A 24,261-nucleotide genomic window follows, 5' to 3' on the forward strand; every position below is an offset into this window, starting at 1 on the left:
CTTTTTCTAATACTTTATGTCCTGATATGAAACCTTTTGTTTAAAAGTTGGACCCCCTTGTTAGGTTCTGCCAAAATCTGTCTTTAGGCTGCCTTGCAGCAGAACATTTTCATTGAGTTCTCAGTATTAAATCTTTATCCCAACCGCTCCATAGTCCCCAGAGAGATTTGGCAAATAGTTTCTTCTGGTGATGACAGACACTTTTTCTGTGACCAAAGCCCTAAGCATTAGTTCAAATACAGTAACCAAGGTCTTTCTGCTGCCTAAGTAGGGCAAAGATCCACATTACTTCCACCTAATCATATTTCTCAGAGCTATGTAAAGCATCTGGGAAAAAAGGGTATGTATCTGATATGCAAGTAGACAACTCTAAGATATAATAGCAATAGGAGAGTTATATGTTAGTGCCACTTCATTCTGTAATGTAGATATAACAAGTTGGTTTACTTTTCAATTCATTGAAATTGAAATTGTTTCACAGAAGTTGTCTTTTTTTTTTTTTCCTAACATATCAACAGCTGTCATGGAGAAGGTAGAATCTCCATCCCTGCCATTCTTTTAAAAATAGTTATTCAGATGCTTGTCCTTTCAGCCTGAATTGTGAATGGCAAAAGATTATGGTTAAATCCGTCTCTGTGGCGAAAGGGAATGGATAGATTATTTCTTGAAGTCCTTTCCAGCCCTATGTGTGAGAAGTCTGCATTTATATTTGTGGTAGCAACTGCATTTGCTCTGTGTTATTTATACTTACCAGCAACACTGAGCGAGGAAGCTAATTCAGCAGTGGCACAGATATGTATTGCTTCTGTTGTTCCAGGAAGGATTGCCGAATAACAAGGAGCCTTAAAAGGCAGCTTCACCTATGAAAAAGTATCAGGTTGAACATTTTGGAGGAATTTTCTGCACTTATTACAAATTAAAACTCATCCCCAAATTTCCAATATATAGCATGGATATACCAAATATCTAAATATTCAGTGATACACCAAATTGTAGCCCAAGTTTGATCACTTTAGAGATTGGTGGTAGCCTTTCTACAACATACACAGTCTAAGAATGTTTCTCCTTTTGACTTCTGTATTTAGGGAAAATCTGTAAAAATATTGCTTACTATAGGAAAAAAAAAAAAAAGTTGAAAATTTACCACTTGTTCCCTTTTGCATTTCAGGTATTGGTGGTAATCTAGTAGCTATTCAAGCTAGCAGAATTTCTACCTACCTCCATTTACATAGTATTCCTGGAGAACTGCCAGAAGAAGCCAAGGGTTGCTATTATCCATGCAGAACCTATTATGGTACAGGTATGTATTAGTCACTTAGTTGTTAAAAATGGTGTCTCACGTCTCCTCTTTTTCCCCCTATATGACTGTACCCCCAGTGAGAGACTCAATTTGTATGCAATTCAAAGGCAGCAGAGGTCTGGCAGTTTCCTTTGCCTGCAGCTGTTTACATGTGACAATCACAAGCAACTCCCTGCAGGAGGTGATGCATAGAGAGAGGGAAAAAGGCATAACTTTGGCAAGACTCAGACATAGGGACTGATCAGGCAGGGCCCTGATGGTATCAACTCAGGAGGATTTCAGCCTTTATCATACCTTATACCTTAACTTGTTTCCCTGCTCTTAACCTTTGTCATTTAACTCCAGAGTTCAATCCAGTCTCCCGTTTGGACCAAACTTTAACATTATTACTAAGCCTAGTCCCTGCTTTCCATTCCCCATTTGCCATTTCTTTCTAGATTCTTTCTTCACAGTTTGTCTTCCCTGTACTTCCCCCTTTCCTAACAACGCAGTATCTGTAGTGAAATTTGATGTTTCAATAGAATGTATTACACATTAATATTTATGAAATGCATTGAGGCATTGAGATGTGAATACTAAATGTAACAGTAAAATAGTAAAATGGGATTATGGGAAATAGTAAATGGGATTACCTTTTAGAAACATAAGATACTTTTGAGGATGGCTTGAGTATGGTGTCTAAAACATTCTCTTTCCTATGAAGGCTCTACAAAGTCAGTGCAGCTCTAAAAAACTTGATGCTATTACAGAAGTACAGAACCAAAAGAGATGTAGGAAATGCACTGATTGACAGCAGACAGTTTGCACAGTCTTCTGGAAAGGCCTTGCTTAATTTTGCTGGCAGGCACTAGGGATGACTTTTTTGCCCCTGTTGAAAATCTCAAGGACTGGCTTTGTGAAAAATAATTCCTGCTGTTCCACAGTAGCCAATGCTGTGAAATTTCAAAACGTCTTTTTATATTAAAATAAATAGAAATATGATATAATAATTAAAGAGCTTAACTGAATTTTGGATTTATTTTTATATATATATTTTTTGTTATAGGAGTAAATAACAAATCAGCCCAAGTTCTGCTTCTTTTGGTGATTCCTGGACACCTAATTTTCTTGTACACCATCCATTTAATGAAAAGTGGCCACACTTCCTTAACTCCTATCTTTATAGCAGTATATTTGTTTGCAGCTCTGCTACAGGTAAGAAAAAATACAACTTGAAAATGCTCACATAAAGTTAAGTTCCTGAAGAAAATGATGTGTTGTCTGATTTCTGAAATTGCATGAATAAGTAAAAGAGGGTATGGGTTATTACAGACTTTCAGCACAGTTATGAAGTAACTAATTATCTCCGCATGCATATTGCTTACAAAGGTGTATAGGTATTGTGAGTGATTTTCAGAAGATTCATGACTACATTATTTCACAGTCATCCATCTTGCACTTTCTCTTTCACATACTTCTTGGCACCATTGCATCTAAAACCCCAATCATTTTAATCAGCTAGAGGGGAGATGGAGAGATGGAGAAGTAACACTTATGAATAATGAATACATCAAGAAAACTCTCAAAGTAATCTCCCACAGTGGTTTCTTAAAATGGTTCATGGTACTGTTTTAGTTAACACAGTCAAAAATGTAGCAGATGAGAATGTTATTGCTTGGTACATTTTTAACGTTTATTAAAGTTTAAATTAGTGTAACAGCGATCAATGATCACTGTGCAAGAAATTGTAATTGCATTAATTGTCAAACAGTGTTCATTATTTTATGTTCCTACCTAGTTGGTCTGTCCACACCCAGCAGTGGCATTTCATGAAAGATGCCTTTTGAAATACCAATGTCTTAATGTGAAATAATTTCTCAAAGAAAAATCGCTAATAAAAAATGAAATATTTTTACTAAATCCACAGCCAATTTTTAGCTAAAACTTGGCTGAATTAACTGTAGTGCTTCATTGTTCTTTAGAAACAAAAATAGAAAGTTCATGTTATACAATAAAAATACAGTTGAATTATCCGTATATTAAATGTATATAAGCATTGTTTCTAAAATTAAGCAACTTAGTTTTAAAATGCAAACAGTATTATCACCAATCAATCCTTTAAAAAATCATAATTTTAATGTTCTGAATTGTCTATCACACTGCTATTTCAATAAGGATAGGTTTTGAAGACTGCTACTATTTTAATTTTATATGTGAATTCTGTACTCTTTTGGTAGAATATAATTGGAAAGGTTCCAACCTTTGCAAGTGAGAATGTCGTAGTAAAAATTACAAAACTATTACTTTTAATTTTCCTCTTTCATGTTATTCCTAGTTTCCAGTCTTAAGACTTGTTTTATACTGTGTTTTCCTGAGGAAATTATGCTATTCATTCAGTCAGTCTATTCTATCTGTCTCTCCTTTCTAATAAATTTTGAATCCTTTGGCCTGCTTCAGTCAAGTTTTTCTAAGACTCAGGTCTCTCAGTGATACGAAGTCCCTATAAGCTTAATAAAAACGTGGGGAAAAAGAGTCCCTGTTAATGTCTCTACCAAAGGTAAGAATGAAGTGTGTGTGGTTTCAGCCATTATTAGATTTCAATGATTTCACATGGGAGTCAAGGTCAAGGCATAAATCCGTATGAAATCCATATGATTCGCCTGTTCACAGAACTACAGTCATAATATGTTCAGGGCTACACATCTTTTTTCTGCAGCAAAGGACAGGGTAAGGTGTGAGAAACGCAGAAGTTAGCTGAAAACCGAGTCTGAGGCTCTAGGGCAGGATTTTAAGATCACACAGTAATTCAGGGCCCGTGCTGGCACAAATACACACACACAGCTGATTTTTGTAAATCAGAGCATTCAGTTTTGCAGTCTCCATTGCAGAATAAATCTCCATTGCAATCCATAAAGCCACATCTGATTTTCTTGATTTTTCACCTAGAAGAGCAGACATAGAGCCTTTTTTTTCCCCTCTCCTTTTTATAGATGATTTTTTCCCTCTTTACCTTCTGTCTTTAGCTATACCAGGCAGCTTGAGATGTATTTATTTTGAAACCAAGTAACAGTATTGCACACACACTGTAAATTCTCATGGGTCTTGACAGATTTACAGTTTGGAACCCCATGGTTTTTGACACCTTCTGAAAATATTTAATGAGATTCTTTTCCTCGTTTTCATTATTCTGGCATTTTTCTAGTAGTGATTATCGTGGTATTACATACCAATAATTACAGCAGCTTTTAATTTTACAGGGAAAAATTCTTGCATTAACCCTTAAATCTGGAATGCATTTTACTTACCTGTCCTTCTGATGAGCTTCCCTGCTGCAGATTGTACATTTTACATTTCTCAGGGAAAACACTTCAATATTAGTACTCATACCTCTTCCCCTTTTCACTGAAGTCATCTATGCACCTGGATATAGTAAAGAACAGTTTTGAAAACTGTCATCTATTTTGAGTTTTTACAAACCAACATCTACTGATCTCATTGTTCCAGAAGTTTTTATATTTTTGTCCTTCCAATGACAGCTTTTCAGCTCTGCTGTAAAACTGAAAAACCACATAGCTGATTACTGTCTTTTCAACTATCAACAAAACAAATCGAATGACAGTCTCTTGAGCAATGAAAGATGTGCTTTCTAGCCCTTTTTTATAATGTATTGGACTTTGCATTTATCTTCAGTTTGCATGGAAGGCATCTGAAAATAGATGTCAAGGATTACAATCCTTCGTATAAGAAAGCTTTGATACCTTCTTTTCCATGTTTGAGATTATCATTTAATAGAGTATAGTGATTCCCAAAGGTGAGAGTTAATTACAGTCAGTCCAGTGTTCGAGGAGGTTCGATGCCAGTGCTTTGCCCTTTCTAAGTCATTCCCTATATTTAGCTGGAGGGGGTAAATGAGAAGCTGAATAATTATTATGGCAATATACCACCTATCTACATTTTTCCACTATTAAAAAATACATATGCCAAATTAAAAAAATAACAACAAAAAAGTGAAAATTATATCTTTAAAATTCAAGTGACTTTTGTAAGATGACATGATTATTTAATGACATATTTTAGAGTGGACTGAAATAGATTTTAAATTAACTTCAAGATCTTTGTATTATTTCTGATTATCCAGCTCTGTGTTTGTTTAAAATGGAGACAAAGGGGTTAGGGAAATGACAAAATTAGAACTGGAATATTATAGTAAGCTGAAAAAATGAAGGAAGATTTTACATGAAAGCTTTAATCATGACTTACATTTATTTATCTGTTGCTCTCATTTTATACTATTATACATTATCTCTACAGTAAATTTGTAACATAAATGTGAATTCCTCTATTTGGCATTTTAACAAGACTTTTTCGGGTTGCCTGTGAACTTCAGTGTACTTCCCAAAGTAATAAAACATAATTTATTTGCACTGAAAGCTCTATACAGCATTACTGAAATTCCAGTCAGGTAGTTAATTTCATTTTCATTCAATTCTAATATTATCATTGTTTGATTTTTTTTTTTCACCACTAATGCCTACCAGCTTCTTTACTCTCTTCCTACCTGTTCGTAGATATTCTGTCTCCTGCATGTCATATAATTGAAATATTTATGGAAAATAAAGAATTAAAATGGCATGCAATTAGCAATGTAATTTAGTTATTATACACTATGTAGTAAAACAAAATGTAGCTTCTCTGAACATGCATTTGTTCTAAAAAACATTACGTAAAGAGATTTTAAGTCATATGAGTAGCCAGTATTATGGTCTGCAATTTCTCCTCTCTGATTGTATATGCGCAAAACAGTTCAGGTTTTCTAGACATAAGAAACCACAGAAACTGTTTTATTTTATTTTGCTTTTATTTCATTTTCCTAATTTAACAGCACAGTTGGTTCTGTTCTTGAAGGACAAACATATTGTTGAAATGTTCGTGAAATACATTTATAAATAAGTTCTATCGAAATCCAAGGCAGAAATCCCCTTAACTTCAGTGAGACTAGGATTTCACAAATATGTTTTAATAAAGATAGGGAGAACTGCACACATTCATATTAATCTGCATTCAGGTTGAAATTTTCAGGCTTGAGTCTGATCTGTGTTTATGAATGTTGGCATCAGAGGAAAATATCAAAATATAAAATATTATGAGGAATATCACTTATGTACAAAGGCACCTGTAAGTATGTAGGGTACTTCACATCATGCAGCATACAGTAGCTGGGCAAGCCACTGTGCATTAGTGAAAAACAGTATATTGATCATAAATGAGATTTGGATTTGGTAAGTGTCATCTATTTAAGAGGAACTGTATTTTCTTGAAAATTTTACAAAAACAAGTCACACAAACACACACCAGTATTCTGCATGAAGATACAGTCTGGCTTTGGGCCAACAAAGAATATATTAATTAAAAAAACTGCTCCCCACCTCTACCTCACAAGGGCACAAGTATTTTTTAAGTTTATAAAGCTATACACTAAGCAAAGTTTCACCTTCTGTCATGTCAACCTGGAGCAGAATGAGAGCAACACTGGAACTGCCAAGCCATCAGTCCTGGCACACTGCTCCGAGCGCTCAAAGGCAGCCTCTGTTCTTAATATTCTCACTGAGCCAGTAAAATGCCCTCTAAGGAATTTTAACACCTACTGAGCAAATCTGAACACACAGTTACATTAAATACCCAGGGAATAAACAAACAATAGGAGATTCCCAGAGCTATTACCGACCAAATTAGTAATTTCAAAGTGTGGTTGTTCTTATGCAATGAAGATCAGGTGTCTGCTCCTGAGAAGTAACCTCTGCAGTGCCTCAGAGCTGTCTGGGGCAACAGAAAACCAAGAATTCAGCAATGTTCATGATGACTTCCTGCTCACATTAAAAATGTCTTGGACTTCTCAGTAGTCTGAGGATTCTAACTACAGCATGGGTCACTTCAATGTGGAAAAGTAACTCATGGGGCATACTATTCATTATATAGAAATAAGGAATATTGTGTTTGTACAGGAACTATTGTTGCATTTGAAATACTGCTTTCTTTTTTCTAATAGGAAGGGTTACTTCCAAAGTGTAGAGGATGTAACTATTGGGGAGACATCATGATTCAAGGAAATATGGAAATGAAGGTCCAAACCTGGACAGTTCTGCCTATTCAATGCTTTTTCATTGCAGCATGAGAGACAGACTTGCCAGATTCATTAGGATCTGAACGTGGCCATCACTAGCTCTTTCGCTTCCAGGCATGTTGCAGCCAGTAGTAGAAGCCTGGCTCCAAAAAGGCATTAGCAGGGAAATTATCATTTTTGCCTCCAGAAGGCTGTGTAGGTAGCACGACACACTGAGTTGTGCTTCAGCTAGTGCAGGTTGAACATACCTGAAGACTTAATGGTCTGTGTTGCACTCCTAATCCAGACATCTGGCAAACAGCCTGAAGTTAGGACTGCCTTGGTCAGACCAGGATGTCTGGCAAAGCTACAAAGAAAGCAAGAAGACAGTCAGGAATTTGGATTTAAACTGTGGAATAAAGAAAGTTCATTCACACAAAATTACATGGATACAATCCAATTGATTCAGAAACACCTTCAGCTAAAATGGTACAATCTTTTTGACTTAAATGAGGTGTTAGTCTTAGATAGATTTATGTTTTGCTTTCTGGGTGCTTGGATACCACAGTGCTGTGCACTTCAGACAGAAAGCAAGTAATTATACATATTGCCTGTATACATGCAACACAAAGGTTTTATATAAAGAATTGAACTAGTATTACCAAGAATGTCGTCAGTCTGCAAATAGGCTCCTGTCCTTGATCCCAACACAATTACCATGTAGAGTTAGTAACTTGTTTTGACTGTTCTTCTCGTCTGTCTCTGGATTGACAGGTAGCAGAAGCAGTGTCCAGTAGGCCACGGTCTGGCCTATGATCACAGCTCCACTGACATTGGCACTGTAACGCTGGTTTATTGTGTTAGGCTACAAAAGGAACATCAGATAGACATACGTGTTGCCTTTTTTTGACCTCGATATAGTGGCAGTAATTTCTAAAAGTGTGTAGAGAAATGCATGGGATTTATAATGTCTTAATTTGCTGCATCAGGAGTTTCCAAAGCTCATTACCCAAAGTCCTAAATTAGCTTGGAAACTGATTTAAGTTAAACTGGTGAGACTTTTGTGTATAGACATGCCGCAACTGCTTGCTGTATCCATTTATGCACTTGGATTGAGTCCAGGAGGACAAAAGACTAGTGAAGTGTATTCATTATTGATGAGTGTTGTTTGAGAAGCAAGCTGTTGTATAATGAGTGGGCTGGATCTTTTGCAAGGTATCCATGTTCGCTACCAAAGAGAATGAATCAGTGGTTCCAAACCACAAGATAGCTAAAACACAGACAATGATAGCAAGCGGGAACAGCATTTTTTTTTTTTTTACTGCCAGCCACGAATGCATGCTTGGAGAAGATAGACAGTGACTATTTTCCCCTGGACATGATACGTGTGTAGACCCTGCACAGACTATAGAATTTTGGCTGTAGGCAATGGAAATTCAGCAAGTTCAGCATAAATCTGTTATGAGTGCTTTCGAGTTACTACTTAGTTTCACATTAAGTCATCAAAAGCCATTTAAAATCTGAGAAATGTAATGTATAATTTCAAAATTAACTTGATGAAGGGTCAAAACCACTAAAAGACCTAAGCCATAAATCTGATGAGAATGATGTTGAAGTCGGGACACAGTAATCTTTAGAGACCTTTAACTGCGGCTTTTCTGTAATAATTCTATCCATATATATATATAATATAGAATATATATATGTGTATGTCTATATGCATACATATATATATATATATATAAACTTACCATTGATTTTCATGGATGTATATGAGTTCTCTTGCAGGAATTACCAGATCTTTTAATGGTTCCATTATAGGTGAATTTCAAGTCAGTGTGAGGTTGAGAATAAAGCAGAATTAAAATTCATTTGAAAAGAGGTTACCACAGCTAATTTGCATCTATGTTTTCAATCTAAAGTAAAGGAACAAAACTATTTTGCAATGCGTCTTCAGGTGGAAACAATTTAAGGTGAATCAGTGGTACTAATAAGATTCAGGAGATACTGTCCACCTAAGCCATGCAAAAGAAACTGCTAAAAGATCTCGGTTCTGCATACTAAACTAGTAGCTGAATTTTAATAATGCCCATATGAAGAAGCAAATCAGAGCAATCAATGTGAAAACTAATATAAACATGAAAGATTCAAATCATTTTCTTACAGAGATTATGCAGTTGATTGTTATGCTTGTTATACATTTTATCACTTGCTATACTCTGAATTTGACACACGCTCCCTGATTAAACATGGTCATCCCATATGAATGAATAAAAATATTATATAGCATCCTGCAATATATCAGTTAGGCTACAGAGAGTTTAGACAGCATTATGAATGTTTGGAGGCAGTTTTATATTTTTTATTTGAAATAATAGATTTTCTGAAGTTATGAGGAATTAATTACATGAGAACATGCAGATAACTTTTAGAGGTCCTTACTGCATGCAGAAAAGCAAAACAAAACAAAAGAAACTTTTGTTTAGCTAAACTTGTTATTTGTATCTAAAGATCTGCACAGAATGAAAGCAATTTTTGGCAAGAACAAAGGAAAAAAATGTTTTGGAGTGTATAATGTTCCCATTTCTAGTTTTGTAACCATAAGATTAGAGCTTTAAATAGTGAGACTCACTTTTATTTAAGCATCAGTGTTCAATTTCAGTTTCAATAGGATATTTCTGATTTGAATTGAATATCAGAAAACTCAATATCTAGAATTACTCTTTATGTCTGTCCTTTCTGTCCATAATAATATGCATATTTACACACCTTATTTTCAGATTCTTCATCATTAGGGGTTAATAAAGAGTTCTCTCCTGCTCTTTTTCTCCCTCCCTCCTTCTCATTCTTATCGCTATATTCATTATGCAGTGTCTCTCCTCTTCTGTCTTCTGAGGACCTATTTTGGATAATGTGTCTGATGCACATTTTTACAAATACACATTTATAAATAGAAAATATCAGTCATTATTGGGATACTCATGTTATATTCCATTAGTCTGGTGATGTCTTTAGTTTCATTCTCCTCAATTTTGTTGTCTTTCCAAAAGAGTAATAACTTAGTGTTGCCTTCCTTTAAAAATATTAAAACATCTGGAATTTTGCCTGTATTTTTGCAATCTTTGCTCTGGGCTTTCTTTTCCTTATTGGTGACTATAATTTCTCCCTTTTCTTAGCCAGATCTTAATGTGTATAGCTACTTAGTTATATTTTTTTACCTTTCTTAACCCTCAGGGTTATCTCATTCTTCAGTCTTGAAGAGTTCCTATAGTTCAGTTTCATAATTCTACTACTACTCATCTCTCTTGTTCTTGTAAAAGGCACTTCATTGTCCTCCCCTTTCTCTGTATATTAAATAATTTTAAAATATTAGCTCACACCTTAAACAACAGTTCTGCGTACATTTTCAAACTTCTCTTATCACTTTCCTACAGCACTTCATGTTAAACAGGTGTTTTTTGTACCATCTCATTAGACTTTTCTGTGATGTTGATACCTTTATTTTTTCTCTCAAGAACAGCTGGTTTTCAGTTTGAGCTATGAAGGCTTTCTTATTCATAGAATGTGAGCAGAGGAGAAGTAAGCTGAATTTGCACTGCTATGCCATCTGCATGATTTTGCTGAAATGATTAGAGGTCACTGATAAATCCCAGCAAAAAGCGCTCTGCCACTAAACTATCTTGTAATGTCTCATACAGTCTTCCACCCATGCCTTAGTAACCTTTCCTTTTTATTAATCTTTGCTCTCCTTTAGACTTCTCTGTTTGCCCTAGTTTTTTTCAAACCTGCCACATCTTTGCAAGTGACTTTTCTTATCACTGTAAATTCAAGAATTGGCTTACTTTCAGAAAAGTCAGCAAACTCATAGTAGAGCTTTTACTTTTTTTTTGGTCAAAAATAACAGTTGATTGATGACTTTGATTCCCCCTTCCCCACCCTTAACATTCATAAAAAGAAAAATCTCATTAAAGATTTGAGTCACATTGATTGACTTCTGTCTTGCAACACTAACTACTGTGGCCATACCTTTCTTACCAAGTAACCATTTCCAAAAACAGATCTGTATAATTCTTAGATGTTAGTGAGCTTCTAGCCATGCAAATGCATGATGATAGCGTTATTCCTTCCCCTAAATAAAGACTGGTAAACTGCATAATTTATCCTGTAAGGGCTATGTCCCAGTAGCCATCATACACTATTATAACCATCAGTTAATACAATGCATTATAACTTTTTTCCTATTATTTACAGAAGCTAGGTTTGTTGTATTTTGCATTATGTGTTATGCACACTTAAGTTACTATGTCAAAAATAATTATTTGTGAAGGTTCACAAAACTTAATTTCCAAACTATCTATTTTTCACAGAAGTCTAAGTCAGTTGCTGTAGGATGGAAAATATATGGAAAAATCTGAAGTTTTCATGTAATGATTTTTAAAAGACAAAAATGCATACTGTCATTTAAGTTGGACGGTGTATGTTATATCTAATTGGTTGTGAAATATAAATACGGTATAAGTTATTCTTGGGGTGAATGCTCTCATCTTCTAATAAAACACGCATAACGATTGTTGCTGTGGGGCACTACAGAGCCTTCTGTGTACATCCTCTAGGCAATGGTGATGTACAGTATCTTTTATAAACAGACCTCTTTTTGTCTGTGGTAGAAGAAAGAGCCGACTCAAAGAATCTGATAGTCTTCCAAAGAAAACATCTGTTTTAAATATATTTGTTTGGATTCCAGTAAGCACACCTAGGACTTGCATAATTAGCTTAGACTACAGAGTTCCTTTTTCAGCAGATATGTTTATATAAATAAACCATGCATTTTTCATGAAGCAAATACTACCCCCCCAGGTTTGTGTTTTAAAAGGTACTTGCAAAGCAAAGATTAATCGGGTATAACTTTTTAAACACAAATTTTTATATGACATTTGTTTTACTGTATTTTGTATTGCTGGGAAGAGTCTTTCAACTATCATATCAATATTTCAGCAAAGGAGTGCATACATGTATAAAGATTTTTTTTATTCCAATAATTGATCACTTAGGAAATAAAATTAATTTTGTACATTTTACTACTTTTGTTACTGTTCTTCTAAATGTACATAGTAGGAATTCTTGAAAAGTAATATGGTAATAATTCTTAAGTTTACCCTTCCTAAAGATCTGATTAACTAAAATGCATAAAATATAAAAGTTTATCTCTGCTTAAGTGGTTTTGTATAAGAGACAGGAAATTAGCAGGCTTTTCTCCGTTCATCTTGTGCTGTGCCACACCACATGATTCTACTGAACCAGAATCTCTTATTATACAGCTGTGCAACATTAAAAGAATTCTTTTCTAAAACTGGATTAATAATTATGCATACCTTTGGTATTAAGATCAAACTTCTAGAATGTTCAGGCATTCACAGTTGGGAATGAAATCTTTTACTTTGGGATGAATTCAGCCTGGAGTGACAATTTCATAATATATATTGCAGGTGTGCCTTATACAGAAGGGCTGAAGTTGGTATTTCATGCCTAAAAGTAGCTTCTAGGCTGTTTTCAGTGGTTCATACGATCCAGGTGAAACTGTTCCTAATCTGACCCCATATTCTTTATATGGTGTCTGATTTCAGTACTGATCTAGGTGTCAGGAAACAAGAGCTATGCCTGTGTTGAGTGCTTTCATCTGGGTAACATCAGTCAATTCTGAGTGATCTTGAAACCCCAGTTATGCTCTCACTATACACAGAGTGATGTCTCGTGTAGGAAATGCAATCACACATTTAGCTGGTGGTTTGTTTTTTTTGTTTTGGTTTGGGTTTTTTTTTGCCATTGTCAGGAATCCTCAAGAATAGCCAGGATGAAGAATGCTATCAATGATTCATTATGTTCTTCCTACCTGTGCACATGATTTCCTGGGAGAAATGGACTAAGTGTCCCTGTCTCTAGTTGTGGGGAGTTTTAATCTGAAATTAATGCACCTTAATTATGTAAATTTTTCAAAAACAGTAGTATACAATATTGCTAAGTACTAAGGTGATAATAATGTTGGCTTTTGACTCCCTTTCAGTGGAATTTCAGTGATAATAATACAGATTTTGGTTGTTTGCTGTTCTGTAGGTGTTTACTCTGCTATGGATTGCCGACTGGATGGTGCACCACTTCTGGAAAAAAGGGAAAGATCCTGACAGTTTTTCTATCCCTTATCTTACTGCACTGGGAGATCTGCTTGGAACTGCCTTACTAGCCGTAGGTTTTCATTTTCTGTGGCTCATAGGTGACAGAGATGGTGATGTCGGAGATTAGTTATTTCAATGGATGCAATGACTTTTCCTGGAATATTGAGAAGATCAATCATTCCATTTGAAGGTCCTCAAAATGATTGTTCCATTTGGTCTGTGTAAATCAAGTTGACACAGATATGAAATGGCCTTAATCATTTTTTTGTTGTTGTTGTTCTGTTTTTGTTTTTGTTTGTGAAAAAGGATTGACCGAGGAGGATATTTGAGAACTTCAGACTGAAAACAAGGTGGATGGCTGCTAATTGAAAATATCTGAGTAGACACAATAAAGGACATGTCAATCCTTTATCAGATTTTAAATTTTTTAAAGATCTGGTCTTTTAAATGAACAATTTCTTACCTGTAGTGCAAACCAGAACAATCTTCAATCGCTCATTCGGTGGTGACAAAGAAGAAGGTAAAAAACAATCAGTGGCTTGCCTTGTCTTTTTATCCCTAGAAGAAAGTGGGTACATGTTTTCTTATTCCCACAGAGGTGGTTAGGAGACCTCAGATGAGTTCTCTTTCATAGACATTACCTGATTAGCTGATATGTTCTTAACTTGCAATTTCAGTGCTGTAACTCTCTGACCATCGCAGGTTTGATATCAATAATAACTGTTACAGCGATTTGAACCCTGATTGTCTAAATGTTTTGTCTCAAGCTTTATTGTATACTAATATGACCATCATCATTTCTGAAATCAGACACTTGAAAAGTGTCTGCAGGACTGAGCCCTTTTTCTTTCTGCTAAAAAGAGCAACCTAATTATTTTGCTGTTGTAATTTATTAGAATGAGAACGTAGTAAAGTCATATAATGTGAGACTGACCTGATCAATAATAATGGATGAATTATTAGAATTCCTTGTGCTGAAAAGTGTCTTTTCATTTTGCAACTGAAAAAAATGTTTAACTAACTGATATTAATGGTGTTGTGATGGCCAGTATCCTGACTTTAATGAATTATTTAGAGGTGTTGAGTCAAACATAAATACTTACCCCTGATTAAAACTTAGGGTATAGAAGATTATGTTGCATTTCAGGTACCTAGGAAGTTACATGAACTTCTGAAATTCCAGAGCTATGTCATCCATTTCAAAGCAAAAATCTCCATTCTTGTTAACAGGATTTCTGTTTTCAAGTTCTAGAAGTAATATGGTTAGTAAGGAATGACTGCTGCTGAATGATTTATCTTATTTCTGAACCTCAATATTTCAAATAATACATTGATCATGAGGACTCTGGTTGTCACTTTGGAAAAAAAAATGTACTAAATGCTCTGTTTTAAAATCTAGTGGGAGTTCCTCATGGTGTATGTTTTTAAAGACTACAACATACATCCTAAATGCATAATTATATAAACATGTCAGACTTTAAATGTTGTGATAAGATGTTTTAAATTTTGAGACTTAAATTAGACAACTAAATCCATATATCAGCATATGTTGTAAACCGGTAAACATTAGTCATGCGATGTATGCATATAAATTGTCCCTTTTAATTTGATGGACCTACTCAGATGAATTAAGTTAATTATGTGCATAAGTGTTAATGGGACTTTTATAGGTGTTCGTCACCTTAAACTCTGTGGAAATTGAAAGTGTTTGCAATTCTGAAAATTAAACCAGCTATCCAGTGCCTACACATGGATTTAGATGCCTGACTTTTAGCACCCTCATATAAACATTTTTATTTAAGCTTTTTCTTACAGTTATATGGCATAGTTGTTTGAATGAATCATATGTATTATGTCTTTTATTATGTGAAAGATGAAATCTTTCTAACTTCAGGTTCTCTGACTTTTCTTAGTTTGAATAAATGTTATTTAAAATAGTTGTATGTAGCATTGCAGGAAATATTCCCATTAAATTGTTTAAAATGGACTAGATGTAACTCTAGTTTTATTTTTTTTTTCAATAATGGCTATTTATTTTTGGTACAGACTTAGATGCAAGATTTTTTATTCTAATAGAACTGCCATCTGAATTGCCGTTTCAACTAAATCGCCGTTTCAAACACTTTTCTCATTAGACTTCCTGGATTTTAAAGTCCTTTTAAAATGACTTTCAGGATTCTTAAAAATTAAAATTTCTTGAGATACTTGTGATCTGTGCTTATATGACTCATGAGGGAATTGTGGTATCTAGCCATAGCAGTATCCTTATTGTGTTAAATATTTTCACAGTAAATAAGCAACAACTGTTGGTACAGCCTGCTGACAAATAGGCGAGTGATTAGATTGCAGAACTGGGGAGGAAATGTCAAATGGGACAAATTCAGTAAAATTTGACAAGCATAAATATATAGACAGGCTGGAACAATCTGGGCACAGTAACAATAAATGATGGGAAAGCATAATGGGAAACAAGGTACTTTGAGAAGAGGAAAGTCATTGCATGGCTGAGAGCAAAACCCGTGTCATGGGAAAGAAAGAGGTGCAAACTTTCACACAGCATTCATTATGAGAGGCAGGAGCAAACAGAAGGTAGTTATTTGGAGAAAAGAAAAAAAAAGACACAGCCAAGCTTGTTTTTCAGGAAGGGAAGAAAAATGTAGCTGGTGTTGGAAGGAGTTGGAGAAGAAGTGGAAAAAGAGGTACTTTGAGGAATGGTGGAAGCTGGAAAAAAAAAGAACGTACTCAGTAAATTATGATTGAAGAGAAGTCTGAGTGGGGAAAGAAGCATCACATTGATGAAGCAGAGAGAACCTAGACATCTGGAGGGGGAAGGAGTAAATAATCAATGATGTGGAAAGGTTTTTAATTCATATGTGGGAGGGGCATTTAAAAAACATGCCGATTTGCTAACTCTTCTGCACAGTAGTATGAAGGAAAAAAGCTCTTATGCCTAAGTTTTGGAGGGTATATTATTCTGTTGCACGAGCATAACATGGGAGAAGTCACAAAAGAGTTACTGGATACCAGAGAATCTATCATCTGCTCAGAAACTTTACTAGCTAGACCAATTTTAACTCTGGCCAAGTCAGCCTTGCTACAGCATTCCACCAACTTGATTTTTAAGCTTATCCTAGTAGAAGTCAGTTACTTCAATGTATGTGTGTGTAAGAAATGTTACTAAAAATTCTACTGAAGACAGGTAACAAGTCCCTTTTTGTACCATTCAGAGCATACAATTGAAAGGGACAGCCTGAGATAGTACTGTCTCTTGTTAACAAAGCAGATATATTTTATAAGCTTGCAGATAAAATGATGAATTCTTATTAAAATGAATTAAATATTTTCCTCCCCTCTAACTGGAGAAGATTCGTTTGTACCTCCCTTTATAATTTGTAGTTTAATTAGGGCTATGGCTGATTGACATCTATTTGCTTTTGTGTCAGCATGTAGCACTTTCTTTATTTGACTCTTGTTCATATTACCTAATTTTCCTTATTTAAGCTGCAATTCGTCTTAAAGCTCCTTCCGCAGCTTCTTGTACCATTGTTGTTCTTCTGACAAGCTAGACCAGCCAGAAACTCCCGTTGCTTTGCCTTTTTGATGTGTAACAGTCGGAGCCCTCCTGTTTGGCCATTCCTACTGTCTACTCTTTTTTTCTCTACTTCAGAAATATCCAGAGGGTAAATAGAAGTAAGGGTGAGTTATTCGAAATGTGCATTGTTTGGCATTTTGAAGGATTTTGTGACCTTCTCAATTGTTCTATCAGCGTGCTTGAAAGGGAACAATTTCATTTGTTAAACTACAACCAAATGCAGCTTTAAATTTGGAGTCAGAAGCATTTTATACCGTGGGTCTTTTCTTCTTCTGTGCAGTGCTTTGAGATGATCTTTGCAATCTAGTGAGTTACTGAATTATTCCAGCTTATTTTTAGAGTAATTACATAGCCAAGACAGTTCTGCAGGCTTATTATGCTATTTGACACAGGGAAGAGTGCTTCTTTTAACTACTTAGATCAATATTTTGAGGTTTTTAGCATCACTATATATCTTACATTGATCTGTGATATCTAAATTTGTGATATCCCCTTCCAATCCAGTTTTTAATACATTAATTTCTTTGGGGCTTTTAGAATGCTGATGAAAAACTGGTGAGCAGCAAATTAATTTCAATTCTTTTTGCAATTTACCAACTAAATGAGACTTTTCTCATACAAAGATTAAAATGGTATGAGGATTAAGGCTTTATAAATGCTGAATAGTTTGCAGAATCAGGACTCAAAATAAGACCTATCTTCTTTTTAATGGATTTGCTATTTCACTTCAGTTCTGAGCACCATGCAAGCTCTCTTAAGTCCAAGAATAACGCATAATACACACATTGGGAAGCACTAGTATAAGCACCCTGTGAAATGAAGTGTTTGAAATTCATTGTTATTATTATGGTAAAATTGCTATTGCAAAGAGGATAGTCTCTTTAGAAGAGCAGAAAATAGCAATATAATATGCTAATTAAATTACCAACTGCTTAAAAAGGAGCAAGATGATGCTCAAAAACAGTACTGAAGGTACCAGAGGCAACGTGAGGTCTCCAGTGTGATTTTTCTTTTTTTTTTTTGGCCAGGTTGTTTTGTCATATGCTCTGTTAACTGTTCTAATCCATTCCTAATGAAGTCAGTCTGTTGTTCAGTTATCTTTCAGATCATCATTTTTCCACATACACTCCATGTTATAAATCAGCTTTCAGTATATAAAGGTGGGGGGGGAAGAACTAGTAGAGGCATGGTTTGTCGTGAAAGCTTCCTTCTCATATTCATAAAGTCTTTGTATTAAATTCAGTGAAAATTTGATCGTGTCACACAGGATACTCTAGAGAACCTAGTATTAGCAGAACATGAATAATTCATGATTAAAGCTAAGAACCACCATGTTTAGTAAGTATGTGAAATTGCCATATTTTGTGGGGGTACCCAACAGCAGTAATGTAGCCCTTAGCCATTCAGCCTTGTCAGGCTTGGAGAACAAAGGGCTTTTCAAATGGAAGTAGAGCTGTAAACTCCCTATGCTGGATGGGCTTTACTTTCTCTGCAGCTAAAAATCTAGTTTGGTTTCAGTCCTACTAGTTGTTTACTTAATATGCAGGACAGTTCATCATATGCTCTATTTATGCATTTATTTCTCAGTTGAAACTATTCTGGAAATTTGCTTCTTTTATTTAACTAGCTTGTTTATGTGATTTAACGTTCTTCAAATTGCTCATTTGGGAGTTTTCTCTGCAAGAGTTGATAAGAGTCTTGAGAAGTCTAAGAAGAATCTTCCCTAAATAATTTGAAATCTGCTTTTTACAAAAAAAAAAAATCATTAGGGTCCTGAATGAATTATTTCATAGACATCTTTGGGAATAATTTACTTCTTAATAGTGCCTTGAGATTTAATATCTGTAAGTTCTCAGATTCACATTACAAGTTCTACTACAAACAAGATCTAAGAAGGATTTTGTCTGTTTACTCATACTTGCTGTTGTCTCCTGGTTTTGATTAAAGAAGTTGTTGTCATGTCCTGGCTAAAGCAGAACACCATTCTAATAACATTGACATTCTAAAGGATTTTCCAAAAATCAGGACCAATAATACTTGTACAAAATGAACTTATATTTGGGAAGCAATCATCCATCAGGTTACTTTCTTGTGAATCTTCTTAATTTGGTTAGCTTTAGATCAGCCATTTTTTCAACTCTCTTTGAAGCAGGTGTTTTTCACTGTGCTGACACATCCAATTTTTTTTTCCTCTTATACTGTCCAAGGTTCTGGAGAAACATTAAATGCTTCATCTCAGTTGTTCTGAATACTGAATCAATTTTTACTGAATGCAATTTTAGATGTGGCTGATTGATTCTAGTTCTGGGGAGATGGATGATAGCTTTCACTTAAACTAGAAGAGTATCTCTGGAATTTGGAGATTTTCCAAAATAGAAGTTAGCTCTTAACCACATTAGATAACTGAGATCAGCTCAGGCACTGAGATCATCTGAATTCATGTACAAAATTCAGAGATGTGAGTAAACTACTTATCTAATATGTAAAGATTGGCTGATCGCTCTTCTGTCTGTCTCCCATTTGAGATCTCACTTGCTCAGACTGTTAATGCTTTGTTGTTGTGGCTTCTATAGAGCCCATCCATTAAGGCCACTAAGTGCTTTGGTAGTGTAAGTCTATAACATATATGGAAATTATGGTCCCCCTCTGTAATAGATGACATTTAGGCCTTTGAAAACGAGTGAACTAACTAAACCCCTCGCAAAACCTGCATGCCATTTCTGCAAAATGAAAGATTTAAAATGCTGTGAATTCAGATAATGAGACAGCCTCATTCCTAGGTTTGATTTCCAGCTGGCCTTTGCTCTATTCCCACAGCTGAAAGCTGATTCATTTTGTTAAGACTTTTTATAGAGCACTGTAGGACCACCATGCCAAAGAGCATGAAACCCTGCTCCGGGAGATACCACATCTGGTTATGTGCTCTGGGCATGAGACTGACATGATCTGTGACTACGGTAGCCCCTTAGAGAGAACTAAATCCCTTACTTTGAGCAAAGCCTGACCATATCATCTTGACATCGAACAGGCACTATCTAGGACTGGCGCTGTACTCAACACACAGTACTGGCTGTGTGGGGTTCTTCACCTCCAGCAGCTCCATACCTGGAGGAGCAGTCACCAGGACACCCGCTGTGTTGCTGGCACAGTCCATGCTGGTTGCAGAGTAAGACTTTGCTGAAAACTGGGGGGGGAACCTGTCCATGCAACAGTTCCTCCAACCCATCTAGTTCCTCCAACCCATCTGAAGGTGCTTACCGAGCTATCCACCCTCTACTCAATGGGCCTTTGTCCCATGCAAGGTGTTTCAACCATCTGCTTCTCTCTCCTTTACCTTGTTGACTTCATATGGGAGGGCAGCACGCAGATACCGCTGCACTCCATGTTCACCAGGTTCTCGTGTCTCACTAGAGGCACAGGAGGATGCAGAAATGTCCATTAGCTCAAAGGAAGTCCAATACTGGTGTTTGGTACAAAAAAATAAAATTGCTTTTTAAACATTTATTAAGGCATGTAAATATTTTAAAGTATTTCGAATGAGATTATTGCATTACATAAATATTTAATAGGTACAGAATCTACACTTAAAGCTCTGATTAATGCATACATACCTCTGGAATAGGTATAGCTTTCAGAATTGTGCTAAGAGAAACAAACCTGAACATTTTTAGCACTCCCTGCCAGAAACGAAAAAAAAATGTCCTGTTCCTGTCAGAAGCTTCTCACGACATGGATTCATTTGTCACATGTAATAACCATTCACCTTTCTGACTGGTAATTCCCATTCAGCTCCAACATCGCGCTCAGTTCTGTGGCAGATTACTAAACTGAGGCGTTCAACAGAAAGCTTGCTGTTAGTTACCTGATTATTTTGGAGCCACAGCACACCTGCAGATGCCCTGCTTCCAGTTTGTGTCATGGCTATGTGTATCCCTCACCTATGTTCAGTCATGTCTCCTGCTAGACAAGGACCTCTGAAAGCCCTTTAGGTATTCGGAGTTCTCTTTTCCAACGCAAGCCCTCAGGATGAGGATGAGGAAGGCTGCAGCGTCATGCACAGCTGTGTGCTCAGTAACTCACCCACTTTCCCTGCAGTGTTAGGAAGGGGTCAGGCTGCTTCTCTCTCGAGCTACGTGGTGTGCCAGTAGCCAAAGAGAAGACCCAGCTTTGTCACACCACCGACATCAATTCACTTCTTCTGAAGTAGGTGACATGGCCCGGAAGCCTCAGTCAACAACCCACAATGAACTCAATTGCCTTCATGGTCAAAAAAATACAGGTAGCCACATTGGCTCTGCATAGCAGACTCTCACGGTCACTTGTTAAAAACGAACCCCTGTGACTGGCAGAGCGTTAGGATGCCCCGTTTTAGGATGCTTCTCCACGGTCTGATAGCCTCCAAAGAGGGAAGGTCCTGGCAATGCAGCAGGCAGCAGCATGCAGTCCACGTCTCTCCTGAGGTACACCCAGCTCACATCAGTCAGATCTCTGGCGCAGAAGGAAACCATTAGCCATCACCAGCATCTCTTCAGCTAATTATCCCGAGGCTTTTTATTTGATCAAAGGAAGATGTGAGTGTGCTATTTTACTTCTAAGCAGAAGCACACCTGGCTGAGTACATCTACTGAAATGTTCTGCTAGAGGGAAAACGAGCATCTCTGTCTCCAGATGCAAATCTCTTCTCACCTGAAAAGCTCACTTTGCATGACAATTTGATAATAAAAGAGGAGTTAGCAGTAACACCCATCACAGGGACTGTGACAGCACCTGCAAGCAAGAGGCTGATTGCAGCCTCAGCCTGGATTAAGGTGTGGAGGAAACACTGTTCCTAATGGCTTCAGGTGGAGCCTCTGCCGTTCAAAACCAAGCACAGAATGTCTTAAACCTGACACCAGGTAATTATTTTAGAAGTGCTGACCTGAGTGCTTTCCATCTGACGTCTTTACACTGATGAAAAATTAGACTGGAATTAGACACTGCAAACAAAGCGTGTAACTCCTCACTGAGAAACTGGGATGGAGCCTGCGTGCTAGCATCCAGCTGCACTTCTCAGCATGGCAATGCTCATTAATGTTAGACGTGAGTCATTCGTAGGTTTATGGCCACTTCCAGTAGCCCTGGCAAAGAAAGAGTGGCCAGATAACCTGAAACATAATACCATAAGTAAAGCAAGATTATTCACTTTGTTGTGGTCTTAAACACTGTCCTCTGATTTAATTCTAAATATCTCACAGTGAGACTCCCAAAATGTTCTGCAGAGGCTTTGCATCTTAAATTTCCTCCCATTCCTTTTCCATAATTACACAGACTTAATATCTCATCTGAATTTCACTCAGCTGTTCCTCCTTCTAATTCTTGCACCATTGACTTCAAGGTTTTTTTCATAAAAAATAATTGCAGATATAATTTTTGAAAATTTCCTAAGTGAAAAACGGAGTCTTAAAAGCATCTGCTGTAGGAACGGTACATATTGCACATAAAATCTTATTGCATATACAGCAGTAACATTTTTATGATAAAATAGCAAAGTACATTAATACACAATAGCTGAAGTGTTATCTCTTTCCATATTACTGGAGGAAAAACTCTCAATAAATCACATATACCTACAATCCCAGGAAGGAAAATATTTTGGTTTTTCTTGAGTACAGGTGTCAGCTGTTACATGGATGGCTCTGCAAACAGCTCTCACCGTTCCATAGCTATTCTGCATGTTCTGATTTGACATTTTTTTATACTACTGTCTCTTGCAAGTTTACAAAATGGCAAAAAAATGCATTGATTGATTGCATTAATTGTGTGAACAGTTATTAAAACAAACAAACAAACAACACCTATTGTAGAAGTAAAACAACCTGTTTTAGCTGGGTACAATGGTTTTCTGCTAAGATAGGTCTGACTACATTAAGCCTAAGAAAGGCCTAGGTGATGCCTAACTGCTGGCTTTGCAGGAGATTTTCCAGGAAGCTGGGGGCTGCAATGGGCAGCAGCTTCTGAAGGATGTAGCACTGCAAATAGCTGCTGACACCATGGAGACCTCTTGCTAGCTAAAAAGTCATGGATTGCCACAGTATAATTCTATGGTTTTGAATAAACTGAAGCCTAATGGATTAATTGTCATTATTCAGCTGTGCATTACCCTGACAGCTTTATATATTAGTCGAAAAATAGAAACAGTGTCATAAACTTTTGATTTTTCCCCTGCTGAGGGAAGCAGCTTTGCTGGTTGCTTGTTTCTTAAGTAAAATCTCTGACTGAAATACAGTTTTTAAAAACACATCATTTTACCTGAAATGCAAAGCCTTGTTTTCCAAATATTCTGTGCATTTGTTGCGAATTGATAGGCCATGTGCTGCTGAACACCTAAAGAAACGTTATCAAATCTGTGTTCACTCAAAAAAAAAAGACAGAGAAACCAATTTCAACATTAAAGTCAGTAACATTTTTTAAACAGTGGGAAAAAGATATTTCTAACGATGTATAGTTGAATGAGAATATTTTCTATACTTATCCCCCATGAATAAGGTGCCACTTTCAGTCCTAAGCACCCGGGACTTACCCAGCAGAGGTGGGTTAGTGGCCAGGGCTGTCTCCTGTTCCAGAAGCCTGAGCGCTCCCGCAGACTGACACAGGGCATACAGGGGAAAGGGGAGGCTGTGGAGCACTTAAATAGGGAAAATAAAGTTGTTTCTTCTCTTCGAACAGATTTTTAACAACTGATTTGCAAGCAGTTTGGGGAGGTTGCTCTGGGATATGTTGTCCTTTCAAGCACTGCAGAATAGATCTGGTCTCTAGTTTTTCAAAATTTTCAAGCTATGGCAGAGCTGTAAGTGCAACTGGAAAGGCAAGCTATTTTTCTGTGGCATCAGGAGTTTTGTATGTAATTATGTGTAACACAGCTAGCGAGAAAAGCCCTGCATGGCAATTTAGGAAGCATATGCTCTAGTTTCTGCTCTGCTGGTGGCTGCATTTGTTTGTTTTTTTGGTTTTTTTCCTCTTTTCTTCCCAGCTTCCCAGATTTTATTTTTTTAATTATGGTAGAAATAAATGTATTTTCATTCAGATGAAAGGTCATGCCCACACCGAACGTGTTACATGACCACAAGGGCAGGCTCTGCTC

The 24,261-nt window shown here is 36.3% G+C and overlaps 1 protein-coding gene and 1 long non-coding RNA gene across 4 annotated transcripts in view; one reads left to right on the plus strand and one right to left on the minus strand.

The window, feature by feature from the left end:
• The window catches only part of SLC41A2 (solute carrier family 41 member 2), a 58,390-nt gene extending 42,854 nt beyond the window's left edge, over window positions 1-15,536 (plus strand). For all 3 annotated transcript variants that reach the window (XM_080575806.1, XM_080575807.1, XM_080575805.1), the window contains 3 exons: window positions 1,169-1,300; window positions 2,346-2,494; window positions 13,491-15,536. In XM_080575806.1, the coding sequence (XP_080431932.1) occupies window positions 1,169-1,300; window positions 2,346-2,494; window positions 13,491-13,676 (467 nt within the window). In that variant the 3' untranslated portion in view covers window positions 13,677-15,536. The remainder of the gene's footprint in view (window positions 1-1,168; window positions 1,301-2,345; window positions 2,495-13,490) is intronic.
• Window positions 14,061-23,733, minus strand: LOC308187641. The gene is made up of 2 exons (XR_013944835.1): window positions 23,701-23,733; window positions 14,061-21,629 (listed from the first exon to the last, which is right to left on the minus strand). It is a non-coding gene; the product is annotated as an uncharacterized lncRNA (long non-coding RNA).
• Window positions 23,734-24,261: the final 528 nt, after the last annotated feature.

The sequence above is a fragment of the Anser brachyrhynchus genome, assembly GCF_964034855.1.
Source record: "Anser brachyrhynchus genome assembly, chromosome: 1".
Classification (NCBI taxonomy): Eukaryota; Metazoa; Chordata; class Aves; order Anseriformes; family Anatidae; genus Anser; species Anser brachyrhynchus.